The 26,527-nt window shown below is 41.6% G+C and overlaps 1 protein-coding gene across 1 annotated transcript; it reads left to right on the top strand.

Moving 5' to 3' along the window:
- The first annotated feature begins 1,996 nt into the window (after nucleotides 1-1,996).
- LOC130367282 (extracellular calcium-sensing receptor-like) lies at nucleotides 1,997-17,552 on the top strand. The gene is made up of 8 exons (XM_056569688.1): nucleotides 1,997-2,040; nucleotides 7,055-7,216; nucleotides 8,078-8,323; nucleotides 9,725-10,016; nucleotides 10,118-10,942; nucleotides 11,890-12,117; nucleotides 15,283-15,406; nucleotides 16,642-17,552. Exons 1-8 carry the CDS (start codon nucleotides 1,997-1,999, stop codon nucleotides 17,550-17,552), a joined length of 2,832 nt encoding a protein of 943 aa, XP_056425663.1.
- Nucleotides 17,553-26,527: the final 8,975 nt, after the last annotated feature.

Genomic DNA, 26,527 nt, shown 5'->3' with positions numbered 1-26,527 from the left:
CCGGATTGTGTACCTGTTTGGTTCTCCTCCAAAAGGTCCATGAGGTCACGCAATATCTCTCGATCATCTCGTTCCAGACTTGACGACATCATAGGCTTATCATGTAGCAGCTTCAATACTATTTTTCTGCAAAACAAATAGGTATCCTTAATGAAATCAAATTTGTCCAGTTTCCTCATTGGTGAGAAAGTTAGTCCTCTACTCAATACTGACATTTCTGAATCGGTGAGCCTGTGTGAAGAAAGATTCAGAATCTGTAATTGTTCTTGTTGGTCCTGGTCCCCCTGAACATCAAAGCCCCCATCCCCTTCCACTGCTGCCGCCACCCCCGTGGTGCTTATTGCATCTATCTGTATTTCTTGCGGTAGGTGGAGGTGGGTGCCCGATGTCTGGGTGCTCTTTTTTTGGGGTTTACGTTTCCCCCTTCGGGTCCTCCGTCTGTGTCGCTTGCCTCTGTTGATAAAAAATCACTACTACTCGCCTCCCTATTCAAATCTCCCTGTTCTACAATGTTACTGTTCGCTGCATTACTCCTTTTCCAATATCTACGATTGCCTCTATGTTGCCATCTATAGACATCCTGTCGATCATAGTCTCCACGATCTCTGCTGAACTTACTTCTCTTCCCCTCCATGATTTCTTTCTCAAATTTGTCCATCATGCTCCTGAGCTTCTCCTGAAATGGTAATACCAATTTCTCTTTATCCCAGGTCAAAAGTTGCATCTCCAATTCAATTAGTTTCTCCTTGATGTTTTTCAACAACTCTCTATCATGTTTAATAAGCATCTCAATGATAATTACGGAGCATCTAGCCAATCCTGACTCCCATATGGTTTTGAATTCGGGGGTTACTTCCCACGCTGGGAAAATCTGCACCCTGAGCCCCCTAGGGTAAATCCCTAGTCGAACATACTCTTCTAAACTTTTAATATTCCACCATAGACGTGTGATATGTTTCTGTGTCTCAATAATATCTCGACTTAATTGGGCAAAATCCTTGTCCATAGCTTTATCTGGATCCACACTGAAGACTGAGCCAACTTGGCTACTCCATAATGCCTCCCTGGCCTCCATGTTAACAAATCTGAGTTGTGTAGAAAAAAACACACCACAACAACACGATGAAGGACTATTGCCACTATGCCTCAAACCAATTTGGTAATAATAAACCAAAACAATAAACGGGAGCTCCTTCCCTAGAAAAAGGTGGATAAAAGATCCACCAACAAACTCTTAGAAATCAATGCAAAAATAGGGGGGCTCACCAATTCATACAGTGGGAGCTACTACTCAGTAAGCAAAGAGCTTTCTATACAAGGGTAAAGTTTTACTGTAAAGAGTGCACACCACAGGATCAATATTCATATAATTAACATGTTTTATTTTATTTTATTAGATATCAAATACATATGAAAAAAGACAGAAAGAGCTAAAAACAATTAAAAGGCTCTTAATTGAGCCACCACTACAACATGGGAGAGGGGCCATGAACCCCCTTCTCACCAAGTCCCGTCCCTCTATAATACAATGCAATGGCTCAAGCAGTGGTGCTAACTAATAAGATAATACACATGCAACATCAAACTATGTCACCGAATAAATTATCCTGAATATAATGAAAAGGAAAATACGATGTACAAAGAGAAGGTATATAAATGCATATCACCAGTGCACAGCGACCACAGAACAAAGGAGCCAAAAGGATAGAAAGCGGGACGGGACCCCTAAAGCCCCACGCGTTCCGTCACCGTTTGTGACTTCCTCAGGGGTGTTGTAGTCTACCTGCCCTCAGGGTCTTTTATATCAGCATAATATATTAAATAATACCTGTCAGGTGAGGCCATTGAGGGTGAACCACGCTGTGTGTAGTGGAGCCGGCGTGGACTTCCGCCTCCGCCACCCACTTCCGCTATGCGTGCGTCATGAGTACAGACCATGTGACCAGCAAGTGGTCACATGATCTCCTCTATTAGATGTATGCTATCAAGCGCAGTAATGCCGTATCCAGGAATAAGGGCGTCTCACGTGACCAAGGTCACGTGAGGCGTCATGTGATCACATGTTGTTAAAGTTTTTTTATACCTCAGCGCATGCGCACCCTTTATGTCAGGACACCAGGTAAATACATAGCAATGTATATTGACACAGTGGAACTCAATAATAGAATAGTATTGTGCATACCATGATGGTAAGTAAATTAGACCGTAACATGATAGACATTATATATAAAAAAGTAAATAAAATATATATAGAAATATAAATGTGTATGATTGAAAATAAATAATATATATATATATATATATATGGATGAAATGTGAAAAGTAAAAAAATAAAAAAATATAAAAAAATATATATTATTAATAAGTGATAAAACACAATATATATGTATGTATGGGGGGCAAAGTATATTATATATATGTATTTAAAAAAAAATATATATATATAAAAGAAATAGGAAATGACTAGTGTGTGTGTAATTTATTGAAAAGTGTAAAAATAATGAAGTGAGTAGGCAAATAACCAATGTGTGGTCATCCATTTGAATAAGTGCGAGATCTCTAGATAATTAATGCAAAGAGTAAATGAAAAATTAAATAAATATAATAATATATAAATATATAAATATAAAATACCCAAAATAATAATAAAAATTAAAAATATGTGCAAATGATTATATCAATATGATGTCTATCTGATCCCAATCATAGAGAAATAGCAATTGTAAGAAGATCTTCGTCCTATATATAATTCCACCATATATGCAGAATCAATAATATACGAGATATATATCTCTATTAAAATAAAATTAAGAGTCACCATTGCTGTATCATACCTGGTGTCCCGAGCAGATAAAGGATGGCCCAATATCCCCTTAGTCAAAACAGCCTGTGTAACCCTCAAGGGCCTCCCGACCAGGTCCATGTTAAATAAACCAGTATTAAGATACTACATAAAGCATTAATGTTCAAAATTTAATGATCATCCAAATTTAATGGTCATCCAGACTGGGCAAGTGGCATCCTCTTCTTAATTAAGTCAATGCAGTACAGGGTCTCCAAAATGGAGTCCACATCCATAAATGTTCTCGTAGTGTGTGTGGGAGGATGGCTACAAAAAAGTCCATCAATCCCAAAATTTCCCAAATTATATCATCCTAGGGGGGACCCGTAGCAGTCAATAGGGTCCAATAGGGTCCAAATCCAAATTATGTTACTGTCCCCTTAAGGAAGTATGGAGTGTCAGGGTCACCAGAGTGACCCAGGTGACCCTGACACTCCAATGGGAGCCCCTCAACTTTAGCACTAATATAGAGTAGGTGGGAGGAGCTGTTCAGTCTAGTGAGGAATTGTGCAGTTGAGCTGAGGAACAGTGGGGAGAAGTCTGAGGAGGCCTAAGTAGAAGAAACCTAAATCTGCAGCCACGCAAATCTCAGGAAATCCCATCGCTCAGGTGAAGTACAAGTCTGGCGATAAGCACAAAGCTCCGGAGGAAAAATAGTCTTCAGTCAGTCAGTCAGTACAAAGTCTCTCAGTCAGCGTGGGCTGCCATTTATCACGAAACTGCAGTCTCAGCACCTACAACTCCCAGAAAGGTGACAGGCTTCCTGGGCTCACTCGGCACTTCCCCCTGCACAAATCCATACTGTGAAGGATTTAACAACATTTCTGCCTCAATAAAGATAGTTTTCCGTAACCTGCCATCGTGGTCGTTATTCTCGCCATACTTGACCCAGGAGAGCTATCCCATCCTCGGAACGTGCAGGCTAATGTTGCCCTGGCGTCACAGGTTCCATATCTACAATATGGGGGTACATATCTACTTACTGAAATTACCACAATAATGTGTTGTCCCACTTAGTTAATGGGGACCTTCCTACTAACTTAATGAGGAGGTCTTCTTACTTAAATTAGATTACCTATTTGCATACTTATGGTGAGATTACCCAGTTATTGTAGAAACTTTCTACATTAACTAGGTAATCTACCCAATAAGTATGCAAATAGGTAATAAGTAAGAAGACCTCCTCATTAAGTTAGTAGGTAGGTCCCCATTAGCTAAGTGGGACAACACATTATTGTGGTAATTTTAGTAAGTAGGTATGTACCCCCATGTGGTAGATAGGGAACCCTATAGGTAGGTTTCTAAATTAGAAACTCTACTAGAAACAAACCAGTCTTCACAATGGGAACACCCACCTACTCAAAGGGGACAACCTGGATAATGTGGAGGCCCTAATTGTTATTTTACCCACCTAATTACCCACTCTTACTTTTTAGGGTACAAAATAGATGTGGAGTCCCCTGCGTCGTTGCTAGGCGCTGCGAGACGCAATGACGAGTGACATCACTCGTCATTGCGCAGCGCTGTGCAGCGCATAGCAACGACGCAGGGGACGCCACACCGGAGGCCAGAAGCAGCGTTGACCCGACCCCGGCAACAGGTAATTATACAACCGTGGATGGGGGAGGCAACGGGGCAGCGACGCCGGCAATGGGTGCCGGCGCCGCTTCTCTCCCCCTGACTATCGGCGCCGGCAATGGGGCAGCGGCACTGATAGCCAGGGGGAGAGAAGGGGCAGCGGCGCTGATCGCCAGGGGGAGAGAAGCGGCGGAAGCAGGGCTCTAGACCCCAGGACAGGCAGGGCCAGAGAAGCCGGCAGCGACGGCAGGTCTCTGCACCTGCAAAAGCCGCTGCAGTTCATTGATTTAAAGCGCCCACTTTAAATCACTTAACTGCAGCGGCTTATCGGCGTATAACACGCAGATAGACTTTAGGCAAAAAATTTTATCCTAAAAAATGTGTGTTATACGCCAATAAATATGGTATATATTTTTTTTCTATAAGTTAAGACATTTACTGTAAGCCAGAGTTTTCCAACCAGGGTGCCTCCAGCTGTTGCAAAACTACAACTCCCAGCATGCCCAAACAACCTTTGTCTGTCCAGGCATGCTGAGAGTTCTAGTATTACAACAGCTGAAGGCCCCATGGTTGGAAACCACTGGCTTAAGGTGTCTGATGATGTCACTTTGCGCAACTACTGTGAAGCGAGCGCAGGAGTTCCTGTGCTAACTTCATAGCCATGCCTTAAATGAACTGCGCTGCGCGGTGCAGCGCCGTGCATTTTTATTTTGAGCAGAGTTTTAAGTCATACCTGGCAGGATAGCGGGGTCGGCTGGCCGGAGGGAAGGAAAAGGTCCACACCGGATGGCCGGGCGGATGAGCGGGTGGGCGGTCGGGCGGATGAGCTGGTCGGCGGCCGGGCGGATGAGCGGGTGGGCGGCCGGGCGGATGAGCGGGCGGGCAGGTATCCGGGCGGATGAGCGAGCGAGCAGACGGGCAGATGGATGAGCAGGCGGGTGGGTATCCGGGCAGATGAGCGTGTGGGCGGGCAGCCGGGCGGATGAGCAAGCGAGCGGGCAGGCAAATAAGCACGCAGTCAGGCTACACTACGGAAGAAGAGGGGCAGGGCTTCCTGGACTCGTCGCCGTACGTGCACTGCCCCTTCTCCTCCCCTCACTTAATGCGGCGGAGGCAAAGCAGGGGTGGGACAGTCATGGCGTGATGATGCCGCTGCGCTATCCCAGCCTATTTCAGGTCCTGATGCCGCCGCACTGTCCCCAGGTCCCCATACAGACTCCGACACTGCCGGACGGACAGGTCTGCTAGTAGCGGCTGTCATATTGATTTATTAACATGATGGCAGCCCTGGTCATCATGTGAATGTGGCAAGGGGGGCACCTATTTAGTGGTAATGGTATTATTGTTCCTGGTGTGCCCGTATTATCTGGACCTTATATAGTGGAATTACTGACTACAGATTATGTTGTTGGTAAAATAATTTAGCATTAGGGGCCCCACATTTATTTTTTCCTAAAAATAACCTAGCCCTAGCATCATATGAATGTTGCTTTGACAGGTGCAACTTACCTTAATATTGTAAAGATTAAGTCCACCCCTTCATGGCAGCATGACCCCATAATGACAGTGACCACTTTTAGCAAGACAGTGGCCTGGTCAAACTGCAAATATTGTTCAGGTATGAAAAACATGACAAAAAGATCAAGGTAGTGACTTGACCTCCAAATTTCCCAGATCTCAATCCAATTGATCATCTATGGGATGTGTTGGAAGTCCAGTCCATCTTTATTATGCCAGTTCACAACATATATCTTAGAATATATTGATCCAAGATGAGATGTAAGGAAGGACACGTCTGTATTTCAGAAGAAGGTTTTGGTGACCTCGTGGGAGGTCACAGGCTGAGAATAGTGGGGTAGGACCTAATAACATTTCAAGTGAAATTATGAGGAGGCAGTGGGTTGTCCAAACACCTGCGTAGGGGTCAGTGTCTTGAGTTTTATTCTTGGGTAGGACAAATTCCCTTGGTGAATACTGTATACTATAGTGTATAGTGCATTAACATAACGTTTTTTTTAAAAGAAAAAAAAAATAAACGGAAAGAAAGCGCAATCATGTGCTGTTATTCCTTTTAAGTAATAGATAGTATGTTGTGGGTGAGTCTGCTCACCTGGGTGTGTTGTGCTCTGGGCACAATACCAATCCACATATATCGCCAACAGATAGTGGCTCAACAGATCTGGAGTGCAGCCGACATCGATCCCGTCCTTAAAACAGCGGTCAGAACAATCAGATATGAGGCAAATGCAAGCTCCGCAAGGAAGCAGATGGCGTCACAGCGCTCTCCGAGGAGTAATAGATATTAACCATAACTCCGGACAGTTAAAATAACAAAGATTTATTTAGACATCAATAGTTCACGGACTACGTGGTTCGAGGGGTTGGACCCCCTCTTCGTCAGGTCCAATAATCAAGGGGGTCCTGACGAAGAGGGGGTCCCACCCCTCAAAACGCGTAGTTCGTGCACTATTGATGTCTTAATAAATCTTTGCTATTTTAACTAATATTTGTCAGTCTTGAAGAACCTTTATTGTTCTCCTGATTATAAGAAATGCAATCTTTAAAAGCTTCAAGCCTCTCAGTAAATTGTTCTTGTCCTTCATGTCTCTTTATATGGATTTTTCTTCATTACAGAATCTATTGTGCACATCTGTATGATATAATTGTTCCTGTAATTGTCCTGGAGCAGCATCCAGGCCCTCAGGGTGACATGGCTCGGCCCACAGAGGACATCAATCACTTACTCCAGCTGTGTTGTCTGGGAACAGCCATGGGCACCCTTTATAAACTGAGGATGTAAGCATGGATCAGCAGTAATATGATATGGTGTAGGGCACAGCTTATGTAGGGCACAGCTTCTGTTCCTTCCAGAAATTTCTGACAACAAGAAATATATATATTTCAAACTTTTTGTACCAGTAATGGTAAGATACAATGCACATGGACCAGTTTGATTAACTATTTTGTCTTATTTACACTTGGGTTTTCCTAATGTTTTAACATCATAATGATTTTACTTTTTTAATACCTGACCATTTTAGAGAAAGATGGGTTGGGACAACTGATAGCTACAGTGTCAGTCATGGAAATGGTCTTTGGAACAGTATGTGAGTGCTTCCATTCCGAGGGGGCAGTGATCGACTATTAATAAAATTAGACAGGTGATATGATGCGAGAGAAATGGAGACAAGAGGGAGATCATAGATTGATATTATGGCATAAGAGAAGTTCCTGGCAGCACAAAGTATTTCAGGAATGTAGTAATTTGTCAAGTCACGTGATTAGTGAATAAATTGATAATTGTGATAAGGAAGTGTCATGAAGTGAGGAGGGCAATGGGAAAAAAATGAAAGACACTTTGTGAATGGGACAGGGTCCTCAACAAAATACTTCAGAAGGATGTGCGGATCTTGCAGGGGCAAGCACCACTGTTGTAATGGTGTGTGAATAAGGACTATTCTTGAGATGGTGTTTAAGCAGAGACTACTCTTATGATGTTGTTTGATCAGGGATTACTTTTGTGATGGTGTATGGGCAGGAACTACTCTTGTGATGGTTCTTGAGCGTGAACTACTCTTATAATGGTGTTTGAGCAGGAAATACTCCAGTGATGGTGTTTTGGACTATATTATGACTATATGTATATTGTATTCACAGTGGAGCCCCCCTCGTTGATGATCGTACAATGATAACCTTGTATACAGTGATCTGGATTCTTCTTCTGCCTGACCTTATTGTTGTGTTACATTCCTCGGATCTGGCCTGCCGCCTTTATGTTCCAGAACTTGAAGGTATAACTCAGCCTGGAGATATCATGTTAGGAGTCATTTTACCTCTTCATTTGGACAGGGTGTATCAAAGACTTCCCTTCACCGTAAGACCAACTAAGACCATTTGTTCAACGTAAGTGGAAATGCATAGAGTAGCTAATGTGATTGTATTTTATTCTTCAAGTTTTTTCAACATTTTACAAAAGCAGTTTTTTTTATTGGTTGATGCCCCTCTGGCTCAGTACAGACAACCCTAGTAATATACCACTTGGTTGTTCACCACTTTCATTGTAGGCTACATATGACCAAGGGTGTACATATCTTACAGACCATGTAGCTGCCATAGGGTTTTTGGACAGATGAGTCCAGACTTTATCATCACCTTTTGCTACTGGGTGGAAAAAACCCTCATCAGAAGAAATTCATAGTTAGCAAGCAAGGAAATTGGCACAATGTTCATGGAGATGAAGATGGCATAGAGGGAATGGAGGAATGAACTGACAATATCCCCTGGGTAGAAAATAATTTTGGCTATGGATCAATAGTGGTGCAACCCTATACCATAATAGGTGATCTATTTCTTTCTTTTTTTTTTAAGTAAATTTGAGTAGCCGTATTAGTCCAGTGATGCAGATGCAAATCATAAAATGTTGCAGTATCTTGTAATAACCTTTTTTATTGGACTAACAGCATTTTGTAGAGAAGCTTTTGGGATTCCTCCCTTTATCAAGTCCAAAGCAAATCTAAGCTCACAAGTAGAAGACACAGGTTACATCTCACAAATATGCAGGCCACTCTATACAGGACCTTACAATCAAGACAGGGCACTCCATATAGGACCTTACAATCAAGATACTGAGAGGGGACTTCAAAAACACACAAGAGAGAAAGACATTCAAAGCCAAAATGATACTGTTTTTTAATTCGAAAAACAGGGGACTTAATGTGGATTTGAGCTTCTTATCTCATTATCAAAATTTCTTATAACCTGTACTATACTGGATTCTCTTATAACCTGCACTGTGTTCTCTTTTACATCTCACTATGTACTGCTCCAGTCTCTCCCATGCTCCCCCTCCCTCCCCCCTTTTTCTAATTCTTATCTATTTAGTCTATGTTCCCATAACAGGACAATTTATGGCCCATCTTAGTGTGAATTCTCCACATCTATTGTCTTAACCCCTGCATATTTGTGAGATGTATCCTGTGTCTTCTACTTGTGAGCTTAGATTTGCTTTGGACTTGATAAAGGGAGGAATCCCGAAAGCTTGTCTCTACAAAATGCTGTTAGTCCAATAAAAAAGGTACAAGATACTGCAACATTTTATGATTTGCTTCTGCATTTTTTTTAAGAAATACAAGGAAAAAACACATCCAAGTGGGAACTCCAACATATAAGGAATAGTAATTTTTCCACAAAGATAGATGACTTATTTTTATGGTTTCTACGGGCTCCTCTCCCTTCAATGTACATTTCGACAATTTCTAAATATTAAAACTAGACCCTCATCTTCTTCTACTTTCTTTCTTGAAGGTTCCACCTTGAAAATTATCAGCAACTTCAGTCCATGATATTTGCAGTTGAAGAAATTAATGGAAATCCCACTATTCTTCCAAATGTCACTTTAGGCTTCCAAGCCTATGACTCGTGTGATGTTCTTCGGCATGATCTCCAAGGAACATTACAGATACTGTCTGGATCCAACAAAGTTCTACCCAACTACCGATGCCTTGTAAATGTTCCACTCAGTGTGATCATCGGTCCCTCGATTTCAACACACTCCATCCTCGTAGCACATATTCTGGGACTGTATAAGTACCCTCAGGTAAAGGCCTTCTATGGCTTCTATACATCATCGTGACCAACAGCATGAAATATAGGGAGGACATTACTCTTCTGTCATGACCTTTTGTCTTTTCCCAACAGATTAGCCACTTTTCCACCAGTCCTCTACTGAGCGATCGGACAAAATTCCCGTCATTTTTCAGAACTGTATCTAATGATGTTTTCCAATCTCAAGGACTTTCCCAGCTGGTGTTACATTTTGGCTGGACATGGATAGGGTTACTGGCCGTTGACAATGACTATGGTCAACAAGGAATTCAACTGGTGAAAAAAGAGATAGTCAAGGCTGGAGCATGTGTGGCTTTTTCTGAGAACATTATTACAAGCCAGCCAAGCCACAACGCTCCACGTATTGTTAAAGTTTTGAAGACCTCAACTGCAGAAATCGTGGTTGTCTTCTCGCCAGCTATAAATTTAGTTCCCATCTTGTATGAAATGTTGAAACAAGATGTCACAAAGAAAATATTCATAGCAAGTGAAGCTTGGTCCACCTCTAGTCTCTTCTCCATAGGAAAGCTTTCTGAGTCCCTCTCAGGGACAATCGGATTAGCTTTCTACAGTGGAACTATCCCAAAGTTTCAAGAATTTCTCAATAAGATCCACCCTTCGATAGCCCTGGGAAAGGAATGGACAAAGTTGTTATGGGAGCAGACATTTCATTGCACAGTTATGGATAACAATTCAACAAGGTCTTTCAGCACATCCATGAAAGAATGTACAGGATCTGAGTACCTTCAAAGTGTCACAAACAGCTTCAATGATGTCTCCAACTTAAGGGCTACGTACAATGTCTATACTGCAGTGCATGTTGTGGCTAAAGCTTTAGAAGATTTGAAAAGCTGCAAGAATGGACCCTTATTCTTCCATAAACCATGTGCTAAAATTAAAGATTTTGCATCTTGGCAGGTAGTTTTCATGTATTCAGATTGCTTGATCAATGTATGTAGGGTATTACTTTTTTGCTATAGTTTCGATCAGTAGACAAGAATTGGGACAGTAGATTAGATTTTTTTTTTTACTATGTTTGAAAGTTTAGGCCCATTTCAGGTTACATCCTTTTTAAATACCGTAACCATACTTGTAACCAAGATTTCCTTTCCTAAAGTATGTGCTCTGTTTTTTTAAATAAAGCCTCCATCCATGGTCTAGACATGTTGGTTCCATGAACCATAAGGTTTGTCCTCACACCAAGTGCATCAACATCTATAAATATGATAAGGATTAGTACAGTATACAAAAATGGTAATTCGGTCCAATATTATTTGGCACAACAGATGGTTTTCATGTCATTTTCTATGTGGTAACATGATTCCTTCCAAAATCTAAATCCGTATAGTAATAATAACTATTTCTGGCCAATGTTACTGTTGCTGCCGGTTTTTGGACAATATACCCATGAGCTTGTGACGTCATATCCCTGCTCCCTCATGATGTCATGCCCCGCCCCCCTCAATGCAAGTCTATATCATGCCCCCTCACATAAACTTGCATTGAGGGGGCGGGGGTAACGTCCTGAGAGGGGGCGGGGCATGGCATCCTGAGAGTGGACGGGGCTATGACATCACAAGTGCCCTATGCCGGGTCCAGTGTTTGGAACAGTTTGTTCCAAACCCTGAGCAGCGGAGTACCCCTTTAAGTGGATTTTTTATTCAGTATGTTCACAGGTAAATTTTGTATAGGGATGCACCATGTAAATAGTTTGAAAGCAAAATACTGGAAAAAATACCTGCAGGTATCCCCAGCCCACCGGTTATAAAACTCCAGTCCCAACAGTTTGTCCCAAAGTTTTCAAAAAATAATACTCTACCCCTGCCCAGTTGACATTGAATTAACTTTTATTTCACATTTTCTAGCTTTTGTACTATATGAAGAAAGCTAGAGTCACCCTGAGTAATGGGAAAGACTTCTACTTTGATGAGAATGGAGACCCTCCGGCCATCTATGACATTGTGAACTGGCAACTTAACCCAGAGGGCATCATGCAACATAAAAAGATTGGCAGCTACGATACCATGGCTTCTCCTGGTCAAGTTTTTACTATAAACACCAGTGCTATACTATGGAACACTGGAAATGAGACAGTAAGTGTCATCCCTTCCCCTTCATCCAACATACCCTTCCCTTCAATTCCTTGGTTGAACTTGATGGATGTATGTCTTTTTTCAACCATACAAACTATGTAACTATGTAACTATAAGTGCATCTGAAATAATGGCCCCAGTATATCCCTACAACATCATGCGGCAGAGAGTTCCATAGTCTCACTGCTCTTACAGTAAGGGTATGTTCACACAGCGGAATTCCTGGAGTAGAATTCCGCACTGTGAACATTATCAACAGTGTGAATGGGTCTTCCGCGAGACCCGTTCACACTGCAGAATTTCAACGGCGGGCAATTCCACTGCTGAAATTGAACATGTTCATTCTTTGCTCAGAATTCCACGAGTACTACATAGCTGTCAATGGGGATGGCGCAGTGGCCCGCGGTCCTACCGCCGAAGTATCTTCGGCGGCAGCCACCTGATGGAATCTCCACTCGCGGAATTCCGCAGTGTGAACATACCCTAAAGAATCTCTGTCTGTGATGATGGAGAAACCTTCTTTCCTCTTGACGTAGAGGATGCCCCCTTGTCATGGTTACGAGCCTAGGTATACTGTAGGTATCGCTCTATATTTGTACATGTTCAGATCATCCCTAAGATGTATCCAATAATTAAATTCATACTCTATTCTATCCATTCTATATACTCTATTCTATCCACATTACTGCCTATCTCCCACTCATATCTACAGTATGTTGTTGGAATAGAACTGTGGTTGGGTTAGATGGCTGATCTTATGGAAACTTAACATGTGTCCAAATGATGAAAATACATATACATCACAATGTTGAGAACAATTAAAGGGGTGGTGGGGCATGACCTGGGCACTGAAGTGAGAGGTGGCATCCCTGTGAGCCCCACCGTCCATCCTACCAATTATCCGCTTTCCCACTGACTTGTCTGCTACTATATGACTCTACTAAACCCTCTGACTCTCTGGAACTCTTTAGTGCTTTTTACTGCCAACCTGATTCCCACAGTCATTGCAAACACGATGGCAAGTCTGGGCCGCATGACGATCAAGCTCTCCAAGATGGCAGTGGCTCCTCTAGGACTGTGTGTAACAGGCTGGCTGACAAGCTAAATGAGATGGCCAGGTACCTCCAGAGGATCCTGATCTAGGTATGGCTCCTGTCTTGGTTATTGCCCTGGATCTACCTTTTACTACTTTAAAGGACTTTGCTGACATTGCTGCTGTGGATGAGCTAGAGGCGGCCTCTATCTCATCGCCTGCTACCCCATTTTCCCTTATAGTTGGTGCCTTATTATCTAGTGCTGAGGGGCCCACAAAACCAATGCAGGCTGTAGTGTTCGCTAAGGTCCAGAGATATAATCTGGCTTTCTCTAAGCTCACTTCACATATTTTCAGACTGAGGTAACATTAATGCATTTTGATTAGCGAAAAGTCACTGACTGTACCATGTGGAGGAGCAAAACCCAGGCTCCTCCCTCCTCACAGGTCCCTCAGTCACAATCTCTCCTATTAGCTGAGCTCCACCTCCAACATTTTATTGGGCACTGCATGGTGACATTATCCCAGGTCCTACACCTCCAGCATTTAGCAGATCGGGTCAGGGGAGGAGGTAAAGGAAGGATAAGCATAATTCAAGGGTGGGTTCTGTAGGACTGCTGTAATGGGAACGTTCTCATGTGTTCCAGTAGGACTCGAGCCCTGGTTCGGACATTTACACACACAAATCAATACCGAATATGTTTATATTTGTTTTGGTTTATGTTATTGGAAAAAAAAATGAGAAAAGGGGGTGATTTTAAACTTTTTTTTATGGGGCGGGGATTATTCACGTTTATTACATTATTTTTTTCTTATTTATTATTTTTTTGTCCCTGTAAGAGACTATTACATGGAATCTTTTGATTGCAAACACTAAACAATGCTGCTCTTTAGGCACAGTATGGGTCAGTGTTATCGGGGCTTCACTTCTACTGGCTGCTGAGGTTGCCTGTTTCCCCAGAGTGCTAACTGGGCGGCATGCCGGCAGGTAGGGATCCTCCGGCCATTATCCCAGCTTATTGGGACCCCACAAAGGTCTTGTTCTACCCCCCTAAACCAGTCACCACCAGTCATTTTGACATTTAGGTCCCTTTAGATTGCTGGATCTAAAGGGTTAATGCCAGACATCGGCATGATTACAGCTGACTGACATTAACATCAATTCCTGGCTATTCTAAGCAGCCATTTCTCGCCGTCTATCAAACAGGCACAGCTCCTGCACTCGCTTCTAAGACAGTTAACTCAACATGAGGTAAATATAAATATACGTGACATATTCCATACAAGAATTCAAAGAATGGAGAACTCACCCGGTCTTTAGGGAACAGCAAACTTCTTTATTGTATTACAGCTTGGTAGTATTCCAACACATTTAGGGAAGTGGACAGATGCAGAGGGGTAGGGGAGTGGGTTGGCGACAGTCCACATCGCACAATCAGCAATTCGTCAGGCCCGGGGCCTGACGAAGCGCTGATTGCGCGATATAGACTGCTGATTGCGCGATATGGACCGCTGATTGTGCGATACGGACCGTCGCCCACTCCCCCACCCCCCTGCATTCGTCCTCTCCCCTGCATGTGTTGGAACGCTAGCTACCAAGCTGTAATTCAATAAAGAAGTTTGCTGTTCCCTAAACACTGTGTGAGTGCTCCATTCTTTCAATTCTTGTATGGGATATGTCTTGCACTTACTATGGAAGCACATGAACGGTCCTTTACCAGAGAAGCCTAGTGGGATATTTTTAGTGAAGTAGCAGTGCAGGGTATTACCTGTTGTGGATTGTGTATAAATATACGTGATGTCACCTTAGCGTTTTCTCACCCATGACATACCTAGAGGGTTGGAAAGGTTACAAAAGGTTGAAAAAATACAATAGTCCAATTAGTCCAAACTATAACCCTACTGTACTGATCCAGAAGAAGACAAAAACCGCTGGTTAAGTGCCCTCATAGTATTGGAAAAATCCCTTTCCGAGTCTAAATATGGAGCTTCACATGAAGTAAAACGATTATCAGTCATGGATATAGCTTTATAATAAACCCATCTGTAAGAAGGACTATCAGCCCCTGAACTGTGCAAATATCTCAACCGCACAATGAGAAGTGTAAAGTTATGCCATCTTTCTCCTACAGCGTCCTATCTCGGTCTGCAGTGAGAGTTGTCCTCCAGGCCTTAGGAAAGCCCCTTTAAGTGGTCAACCAGCTTGTTGTTTCCAATGTGTACCCTGCCCTCAAGGAGAGATTTCCAATCAGACAGGTAAGAGGAAGTCACCATCATGTTATATCAAAAGTACCATCTTTCTTCCCCATTTTCGCAAATTAGCCGGAAACCTTTGGCCCTTAACAACAAACGGTCTTTATCTACAGCAATAGGAATTTATTATATTGTGTAGATCTTTTGGAAAGCCATATTTGACCAATGTTTGGTTATTTTCTGTAGGCACTTTCATAGATGGACCATTATTAATCATGCTGGTCATCATCTCCACTATAATACATCAGGCCGCATATATATCAACTGTATGAGATCTAAGAATGCTTAGATTTTTTTTATTGTGTCTGCATAATGTAAAAATAATATAGACAGTATCTTCCATAAGTGAGTCCACCCCTCACATTATATATACAGTATCTCCCATAAGTAATTCCACCCCTCACATTATATACAGTATCTCCCATAAGTGAGTCCACCCCTCACATTATATACAGTATCTCCCATAAGTGAGTCCACGCCTCACATTATATACAGTATACAGTATCTCCCATAAGTGAGTCCACCCCTCACATTATATACAGTATCTCCTATAAGTGAGTCCACCCCTCACATTATATATACAGTATCTCCCATAAGTAATTCCACCCCACACATTATATATACAGTATATCCCATATGTGAGTCCATCCCTCACATTATATACAGTATCTCCTATAAGTGAGTCCACCCTCACATTAAATACAGTGTCTCCTATAAGTGAGTCCACCCCTCACATTATATATACAGTATCTCCCATAAGTGAGTCCACCCCTCACATTATATATACAGTTTCTCCCATAAGTAATTCCACCCCTCACATTATATACAGTATCTCCTATAAGTGAGTCCACCGCTCACATTATATACAGTGTCTCCCATTTGAGAGATACTGTATATAATGTGAGGGGAGATACCACAGCCATCACGCCCCCGCCCATGGACTTGCATTGAGGGGGAAGGGTGTGATATAATGAGGGGCGGGGCTATGAAGTCACAAGCTCCCGATGCCGCCTCCAGCATTCGGGACAGTTTTTTCCAAATGCTGAGCAGCGGAGTACCCCTTTAACCACTTACTAGATGACTATACGCTTTGTGCACGCACTCCCTGCCATCCCTATCCACCATGATGATAGTTGGACAGGATCCTACACACTGGAACATAAATGAGCATGTCTATATTTTGCTGGTGTAAGTAGATGTTTATTTACTTTATTTTAATTAAACTTTTTGTGTCATAGACTCAGTTGACTGTATCCGGTGCCAATGGAATGAATGGCCAAATGCCCCAAAAGACCTGTGTCTCCAGAAGGCTATAGAATATCTGTCATATGAAGAAACCTTGGGCTCAACCTTGACCTGTACAAGTTCTGTGTCCGTCCTCATTCCTGTTCTTATTTTTCAACTTTATGTTAAGTTTAAAATGACCCCTATAGTGAAAGCTAACAACTACTACCTGAGCTGCCTTCTGTTGGTGTCCTTGTCCCTCTGTTTCCTTTGCTCTTTGCTTTTTATAGGATTTCCAAAACATGAAACATGTCTTCTACGTCAAGCTGGATTCGGGTTGGCCTTTACCCTCTGTATCTCTTGTGTCTTGGCTAAAACCATCATGGTAGTATTTGCTTTTATGGCAACAAAGCCAGGAAGCAATTTGAGGAGATGGACCAGTCCCAAAGTGTCCTATGCTATTATATTCCTATGCACTTTTTTGCAGTTCATTATGTGCATCACATGGTTGTATAACTCACCTCCATTTCCCCAAAACAATGCTCAAGTGAAACCTAATGTAATAATTGTTGAGTGTAATGAGGGATCACCTATCGCCTTCTGGATCATGTTGGGTTATCTCTTCCTTCTGGCCACCATAAGTTTCATTGTGGCCTTCTTGGCCCGAAGACTTCCCGAAAGCTTCAATGAAGCCCAATATATTACGTTCAGCATGTTGGCCTTCCTCAGTGTCTGGATATCTTATATCCCGGCCTCCCTCAGTGCCCAGGGCAAGTACACAGTGGCTATGGAGGTCTTTGCCATCTTGGCCTCCAGTTGGGCTTTGGTCATATGTATGTTTTTTCCAAAATGTTTTATCATATTGTTCAGACCAGAGACGAACTCTAGAGAATTTCTCATGAGGAAGAACCCAACATGTAGTTAAGATAAAGTTCCTAGACCAATATCTAAACACACTTTACAAGGCAGAGTGGCGTGTTGAAGATTCACCTGGCACCCAGCACATGAACAACCGGCCCTATTCCTAGAATAGGTCAACAGGTGAAGAAGATGCATTAAAGGATAGGGGATAAGATGTATTTGCCCAGAATACCCCCTTAATGCATCTTCTTCACCTGTTGACCTATTCTAGGCATAGATAAGGAATAGGGCAGGTTGTTCATGTGCTGGAAACCCAGAGGTTTCCGAAACTGGAGACGCAGCCCCGCATAGGATGCGGGTGCTGCAGGGAGATAGGGGGGGTCCCAGGAGCGGGCCCCCCACGATCAGACATTTTATCCCCTATCCTTTGGATAGGGGATAAGATGTTTTTGCCCGGAATACAGCTTTAATAATAAAACTAACTATATTGCAACAACAACATATAGAAATGTTTATTATTTGTGTTTTATTTAGATGTCCACACAATGGACAATGGTGGGATTTATCAAAAGTGTGAATTGGACATTTGAATTCAATGCAATCCTTACTTTTCTGAGTCAGGTCAATGTTTTATATCTAAGATAGGAGATATTGTTAAATCGCTGTGAATATATTTGTCCACTAAAAAGCTTTCCATAGAAGTTTTAGCATGACAATTACTTATCTGGTAATGACCATTATCAATGGGTGGGGCTGAAATGGGACTGTGAGACTAATTATGAGACTAATCCATGTCCTGGCTACTTGATGTAATTTCCATAATCATTTTGGAATCCACATAGATATGTGTCAATAATGATGTTTTTTTGTTTGTTTGTTTTTTTGCACATGGATTTTCACAGGAAAGTATCATAAGATAGCCTTTAATTTTTGTTTCTAAAGGTAATTAAACCAAAGGGGCAGCATTCTGCCACAAAGGAATAAATTAAACCAATAGTGTAATAATTGTTTGCAACAGAAAATATCCAAAACACGCTAGGGGTGCTGTGGAACGATATGTGAGATACTGGCCCCTAGTGGACAATTGTAACCCTAAAATGATTCCTGTTTATTCAAAATCATATTCCTTCCAGAAGAACATAAATTAAACAAATAGTGCCACAATTGTCTACAGCAGAAAATGTCAGATATTCACTGGGATGTTTAAGTGGACAATTGTGTCGTCGATCACCCCCTCCCCGCTCCCCAGCCGGCCGGCGACGTAAAAAATAGAACGTCTCTGCACTGTAACTTCATATTCCCCTCAGGGAGCCAAGATTGACCACGGCTCTCAACAGGGAATTTGAAATGACAGTGATGTGATTTCATTTTACTCGTAGCCGGCCAGCCGTGGAATGTCGCACAATGCCTCCCACTTTTCCGGCAGCAGCCATGGTTCCTCTACTGCTCACATCATGTCTGTTCCGTGATATGAGTAGTATGAGGAGGGTGGCATTGCACAACATTCCACGGTCGGCCGGCTACCAGTAAAATGAAATGAAATCATTGTAATTTCTAATTTCCCACCAAGAGCCGTGAATGGTCATTGACTAATCAAGGCTCCCGGCGGGGAATATGAAGTTACAGTGCAGAGACATTCTATTCTTTACATCACCGGCCGGAACATGCCGCCTACTTCCCTGGTTTATAAGTTAGGATTGCAGCTGGTCTGATACCATGAGGGTGGCAAGGCCTATTTTTTTATGTCCTTCCTGGCTTAATACTACCAGTCAGCTACCAGTCCAGTCTTGGAATGTCATTTTTCACAGTCTGAGTTTGCCAGTACCCAGTTATTCCCAGTAGCCCTTATACTGGTGGGTACTGGGGAAATAATATCAAGATTAGCATTAGCCATTTTACAGGCCAATACTAAGTCTTGGCTTAAAGGGGTTATCAAGTAAGGGGTTATCAAGTCTGACAAAAATCGAATGCTTAGCTAGCCACTTTTACAGTGCAAGAAGAGAACCTGACAGGTACACCCGAAGGTAGAAAAAAGTCAAGGCAATCTCAGCAGACCCAAAAAGCCCATGAGGGCCTCCGTACTATACCATTCGGTGTAGCAAAAGGGGCATACAATGTTGGCTATCTCCCGCACACAGTGTCCCTATGAACGACTTCCATTGCTGGAAGAACTTCTTAGTGCCAGTCAGCTTATGCTGTTGCGCATCGATCCTATCCACCTCCAGTAAGACTTTTATTTGAGATATCACCATAGGCAAGTTCGGTGTTGTGCCATCTGGCAAAGAGGCAGTGCAACGCCACCATCCACGTGGGCCACGTCGGCAATCTGTAGGGGCTTCCTTCCCTCTCCATCCTACCCCTCCAGTGGACGAAGCATGCCCCTTGGAGTGGCAGGGACTTTCACATACCAATGATCACAAATATAGCATGCCACTAGCTCCTTTGGGACCTAGAATGTGTACATGTCCACACTCCATGATATAGATTGGTCAGGGGGGTTTGACACTTAGGGCAGCTCATTATTCTATCCAGAAGGTCTGGGGAGGGGAGAATATTAAAGCCATACAGTCCAGCTTGAGCCATTTTAAAGTTTGTCTCTCTTCATCATTCATTTATGACACATTTACACACCATCCTCCACCCACAGAGGATGACCTCACTCAGGTCCTCATCACAAGTCCATTTCTCCCACCTACAGAGCAATTTTTTAGGGTCAGCTTTCAGGAAGCTGTTACGACAGGCTAAATACAGGAGTGAAATTGAAGAACGTCTAGGTCCCATACCGATCACATCAGCCATCTTTTTTAATTAGACATTATTCATGTAGCTTTATTAATGTGCCATCTCAAAAACAGATGAGACACTGCTGATGGGTTTTGAGATAACATGTTCTATACCTTAGACTGCCACTTCACATAGCCTTTTATTTCATAAGGTAGGACTAAAGGCCTTCAAAATAGTGACAATTCTGTCCCTTACAATCACCTGCTGTATATCATTGAATGGCAATCCAAAGCAGTGACATTAACTTTCATCATGACAGACATAGATAACATAATGCTCAGCTGTCAAATCCCATCTGCCCTGAGGTTCAAGATGACAATGTCTCTCCGAGGACTTTTTTAACCATTTAGTGCCTAGTGAGATCCCTGCTCATAATTTACAGGTATAGTTAGATACACTAGTCTCTATATATAGGTGACGTTAGTCTTCGGCGTGAACTCAGAAGACATTGGAAAACAAAGTGTAAGTGCAAGACATGCATAAGCTATGACTTAGAAGATCACAGCTAATATTGACTTAACTCTTCTCTATCTACCTTTACTGATCCAGTGGTTTATATTTTTCCCATTACATTTTGGTCTATACAATCACAAAAGCTTCAGCACTGCAGTGACTTCATTGTAATTCACACATCAATAGTCTGGAAGCCTTCTATTACATTTGGTGCGAAATTTGAAAACTTCAAATTTTAATACCAAAGAGTACAGCTCAATAAGAGTAGAGAAGACCATTGACCATGTGATGACCTGACAGCTGTGCATTATAGAAAATTCTGTGGTTGCGCCCTCGAAGAACATCTTGGAACATCTTGGTTTGGAAAGTAATCAACTCCATTGGAAATTCCAGGTGGGGTCAAGATGTCTTATTGTCTATGTGGTGTAGAAGGGGTTACATTAACTTTGCCTAGTAATGTAACTGCTCAGTTCCTAGTTCAGAGATGTATAATACTGTAGTAAAGGTTAAGCCGGCACTTCTGTGAGTAATGGTGGTTAATGTGGTGGATCACGTGTCCAGAGTATAGGTATAACGGAGAACCCAGCACTCACCCTGTATGTTGAAGAATACTGAACCTTGTTTACATCATGGAGTCATTACAGGACGCATTTCATCCGAAACGTGTCAAGTAATGACTCCATGATGTAAATAAACTTCAATATTCTTTAGCATGCTTTGGTGAGTGCCGGGTTCTCCTTTATACCAGAGATGTATAATACACCATCTGTAAACCATGTAGAGTTGTTGTCATTAGCACCCATTGCCTTCTATAACAACACTCCAATAGGCTCCTAAAAGACATGAAAACAATTCAATCTGTGGACATAGAAAGGCAAATCTTTTGACCAGATGAGTTTGGCTCAAAATTTGGCTCAAAATGCTCTCTTAGCCCCCAGTATATGAGGTTAATGTAAAAATGTGTATTTAAAGTATAGTACAGATATCATGCAGGATGAAGCCATCTTTAGGCTTCTGGACCCTCAAAATGTTTATTTTTTTATTCCTGCATTTTGTTTATTTTCTTTAGTTTTTTCCGTAATTGCTTTTTCCGTAACTGAAACTACATGATCATCTTATTGCAATGACATATCTAGGTGACCTGATACAGATATTGACTACACCCATATGCAAAGGTAGTTGGGCATAGTTAGTTATATGGACCCCTCCAATGTTTTAGATATTCTCCCACAAGTCCTATAAAAAAATTCCATACAGACACTATATACAGCTGTGCGGAGCAGGTCATTAGAAATTCATATACTAACAACACACGAACTCTATTTTTCCAGGTAATTTGACCAACAAGAGAGGAATGATCAGAGCATGCACATGCAGCTTGATGCTCGCACTTTCTCTGTATATCCATGCCTTATACTCCAAAGAGTCTCGATGCAATCTGGATAAAACAGTGCTGGAGGGGATAGGACAGGCTGGAGATGTAATGATTGGTATAATCTTACTTCTTCATCAGGACAATGTGTACTACCATAACACCTTTACTGACAGACCCCCTACGATCACCTGCTCTAGGTAAGCAACCATTACATTGATGACGTTTTTTTTTTTTTTTTTTGTTTGTTTTTTTAGGTGAAGGTCCTGTATAGCACTGCCTGGCAGTTAATAGGACTTTAGTACTGTTCCTCTCTTTTCTTATTCATGGACCACACATTTGCTTTTAGGCAGTTCTGTTCTTAGATAACATTTATCAAGGATGTTTGTGTCATCAGGTATGGCTCTTAGGCCAGTGCCCCCCCCCCCCCCCCAAACCCAGTGCTTAAGGCACAACAACACAACATTTGGTCATTTCTTTCAGCTTCTTAAAATAGAACAGGGGAAAATTCACCCTGGACTGTTGGTGGGCCTGGAGGACTCGGTTGTGGACCTATGTCTTAGACAGTCCACAATTTGATCCCTGTTCTTACACAGAACATGGATCCAAATAAAGAATCTTTCATGTTTTATAATTTGCCAAATGAAACTAGCTCATAGTATTAGGTTGATAAAGAAATTGTGGACCAAAGATTGTTAGCCCACAGAGCTTAATGATATGTATTTTAAATTACATTGGGTATTGGGTTTTACTGATGATTCCAGAGACAATACAGTTATAAATAATTCATTGTACTTTTTTATTGTCACAAACTATTTCACAGAGAAATGTGTTGATAGAGGTATATTGTGGCAAGGTGGCAAAAAACAGTAGGGTTTTTATGGTGTATGGTTGAGGGACAAGGGTTGGAGATGTTTAAGGAGGGGTTTATATGTTAGATTTTTGTATAAATGGAAATTTTTCATTGTATTTTTCCTTCCCATATGTGGGTATGAATGGCCGTGGCCATTTGTTATGAATTTGTTATGAATTTCATGAAAAATTCGATTTGCAACAAATGTGAATATCGCCGTGATTCACATCAGCGTTCTATTGCAGAGAGAGAGAGAGAGGGACAGAGAGCAGTGTGTTGCACAGAAAAGCTTTTTTACAGCAGAGATTCACCTCAAGCCCAAATCCAGCCTAGAAGCACTGATAGGGAAGGGAGTGAGATTGAGAAAGTGCAATTGTGGGTGTATTACAGCAGTGATTCACCTCAAGCCCAAATCCATCCGAGAAGCACTGATAGGGAAGGGAGTGAGATTGAGAAAGAAAGTGCAATTCGGGTGTATTACAGCAGTGATTCACCTCAATCCCAAATCCAGCCTAGAAGCACTGACAGGGAAGGGAGTGTTGTTGTAGACAAATACAGTTTTAAGCATAGTGGAGAATATTGTATTCCCCTCATAAGTGCATACCACATACATACATCTACGTGGTGTACCGTTTTGTTCTTGTTAAAGTCTTAAGGGACTAGTTACTGTGAAAGGCAAGGCAAAAATACACACCTGCTGCTGTTCTAGACAAATACTGTTTTAAGCATACTGGAGCGCACGTGGTGAACCATTTTGTTCCTGTTAAAGTCTTAAGGGCCTCCCTGGGGGGCGGACAACCTCTGTGGGGTGGAAAATGCTGGAGGGGATGCCTTGCTGCCACGAGATTCCCACGGGAACTGCACTGAAGGAGGTGCTGATTGGGCAGATTGCGAGGACCGCTAACTGGGGAGCAACACGTGGTAAACGATTGTGATACAGTTGGCATCCTCAGTAATGCTGTTTATGAGAGAAAGGGAAGCGGCCTTTTACCAAGCTGAGGTGAGTCTGGCAGTGCGCGTACCAAGCATGCTGGAGCGCATTTTACTCCCCTCATAACTGCATACCACATACGTACATCTACGTGGTGTACCATTTTGTTCTTGTTAAAGTCTTAAGAGTCTAGGCCAGGCAAAAATACACACCTGCTGCTGTTCTAGACAAATACTGTTTTAAGCGTACTGGAGTGCATACCACATATGTACATCTACGTGGTGTACCATTTTGTTCCTGTTAAAGTCTTAAGGGCTTCCTGGGGGGGGGGGGGGTAACCACCTCTGTGGGGTGGAAAATGCTGGAGGGGATGCCTTGCTACCCACAAGATTCCCACGAGAACTGCACTGAAGGAGGTGCTGATTGGACAGATTGTGAGGACCGCTAACTGAGGAGCAACACATGTTGAATGGATGTGATGCAGTTGGCATCCTCAGTAATGCTGTTTAAGAGAGGAAGGGAAGCGACCTTTTACCAAGCTGAGGTGAGCCCAGCAGTGCGCAGAAGTAACACTGGAGCAAGACTTTTATATTGGAAGCGTGCGGTGAGTGAGCTGGGGAAAGGACTATGAAATTACAGTTACAAATTATGTATTATGAACATGGAAGTGGATTGTATGGGATGGACCTGTCTGCGAGACTAGGGGGTATCTGATGAGAAGATTAGAATGACGACTGAGGGAAATGTTAGTCCACTTTGGAAGGAACTCTTTCCTCTGAAAGTAATAGAGAAATAGAGTATGAACTAAAAAGTTGACTTGTATGTATTACAAGTATTACAAGGGGAGTGTGTTTTTTTGTTTTGTTTTTTTCTCTCTTTTTTTTCTGACATATGAAGGGAATAGGAAGTAAGGTTTTAGTATGGAATGTGAGAGGGTTAAATGACAAAAAAAAATAGATGTGCTACCTTTGATATGATGAATAAACATCTACCAGCAATAGTGTGCATTTGATAGAAACGCATATGAGTTAAGAAACTAAGATATATAAAAAAGCTATAGACAAATGGGCAGATATATTTTTTTATTTATTAGATGGGAAGAGAAGGATGTTATGTTATATCACTCCACCTTTTAATATTAAAATATTATTAACCCTTCTTAAGTTTATAAGGGATGAAAAATGTGAAGATTTGTATATATTTGGAGATTTCAATACAGTTATGGATTTAGAACGGGATAGAACAGGAAGAACTAGGGGTAAAGGAACATCATTGCTATATACATTTTGTGAAGAGGTGGGTTGGAGAGATGGTTGGAGGAAATTAAATCTGACCAGAGATATTTTTTCGTGTTACAGCACTTCCCATGTAGCAGCCGCCAGAATAGATTTGGTTATTGTGAATGACTCTGCTCAAATTCATAGAATCTGTTATGAACCCAGATCCATCTCCGATCACTGTCCGGTGGTGTGTTATCTTAAAACTAAGGTGGATGAGAGGAGAATAAAAGTAGCTAGGAAGATTAATATTCATCCTCATTGGCTGACCATGGAAGAAATAACAGGAGGGGTGGAGGAAGAACTTCTAGAATTTTGGAATAAAAATAAAGGTTCAGCACACATTTATGTCATATGGGATACACTGAAGGATAATTTAAGAGGGTTATTGATTAAAAATATTGCAACCTTTAAACATCAATTAACCTGTTAAGGACCAAAGGCATACCTGTATGCCCTGAGTCCGCTCCCGTTCTATAACGCGGGGCCACAAAAAAAAAGTGAAAACTAAAAGTTAATAAAGATAATTTAACCCCTTCCCTAATTAAAGTTTGAATCAACCCCCCTTTTCCCATTTAAAAAAAAAAAAAACAGTGTACATAAAAATAAACATATGTGGTATAGTCACTTGTGGAAATGTCCGAATTATGAAAATATACAGTTAATTAAACTGCACGGTCAATGGTGTACGGGCAAAAAAAATTCCAAAGTCCAAAATAGCGTATTTTTGTTCACTTTTTATATCATGAAAAAATGAATAAAAAGCGATCAAAAAGTCTTATCAATACAAAAATGAGCCCTCATACTGGCCCGTTGGCGGAAAAATAAAAAAGTTATAGGGGTCAGAAATGACAATTTTAAACGTATAAATTTTCTGCATGTAGTTATGATTTTTTCCAGAAGTGCGACAAAATCAAACCTATATAATCATTTTAATTGTATGGACCTATAGAATAAAGAGAATGTTACTTTTTTCCAAAAAAATTTACTGCGTAGAAACGGAAGCCCCCAAAAGTTACAAAATGGTGTTTTGTCTTCAATTTTGTCACACAATTATTTTTTTCCTGGTTCCTCGTAGATTTTTGGGTAAAATGACTGATTGTCATTACAAAGTAGAATTGGTGGCGCAAAAAATAAGCCATCATATGGATTTTAGGTGCAAAATTCAAAGTGATATGATTTTTTAAAGGTAAGGAGGAAAAAATTAACGTGCAAAAAACGGAAAAAAACCCGGTCTTTAAGGGGTTAAGAAGCACTGAGGAGGAAATGAAATAGGAGATTAGAGAAGGGAAAGAAATATACAGTAGGGATCCATCGGAAATACATTTTGATGATGTAGGGACAGAGAACATATGTAGAGTCAGAGAAA

Source organism: Hyla sarda, chromosome 4 (assembly GCF_029499605.1).
Source record: "Hyla sarda isolate aHylSar1 chromosome 4, aHylSar1.hap1, whole genome shotgun sequence".
NCBI lineage: Eukaryota > Metazoa > Chordata > Amphibia > Anura > Hylidae > Hyla > Hyla sarda.
Note: the sequence above shows the minus strand (reverse complement) of the source record. Positions and strands in the feature narration are given on the sequence as shown.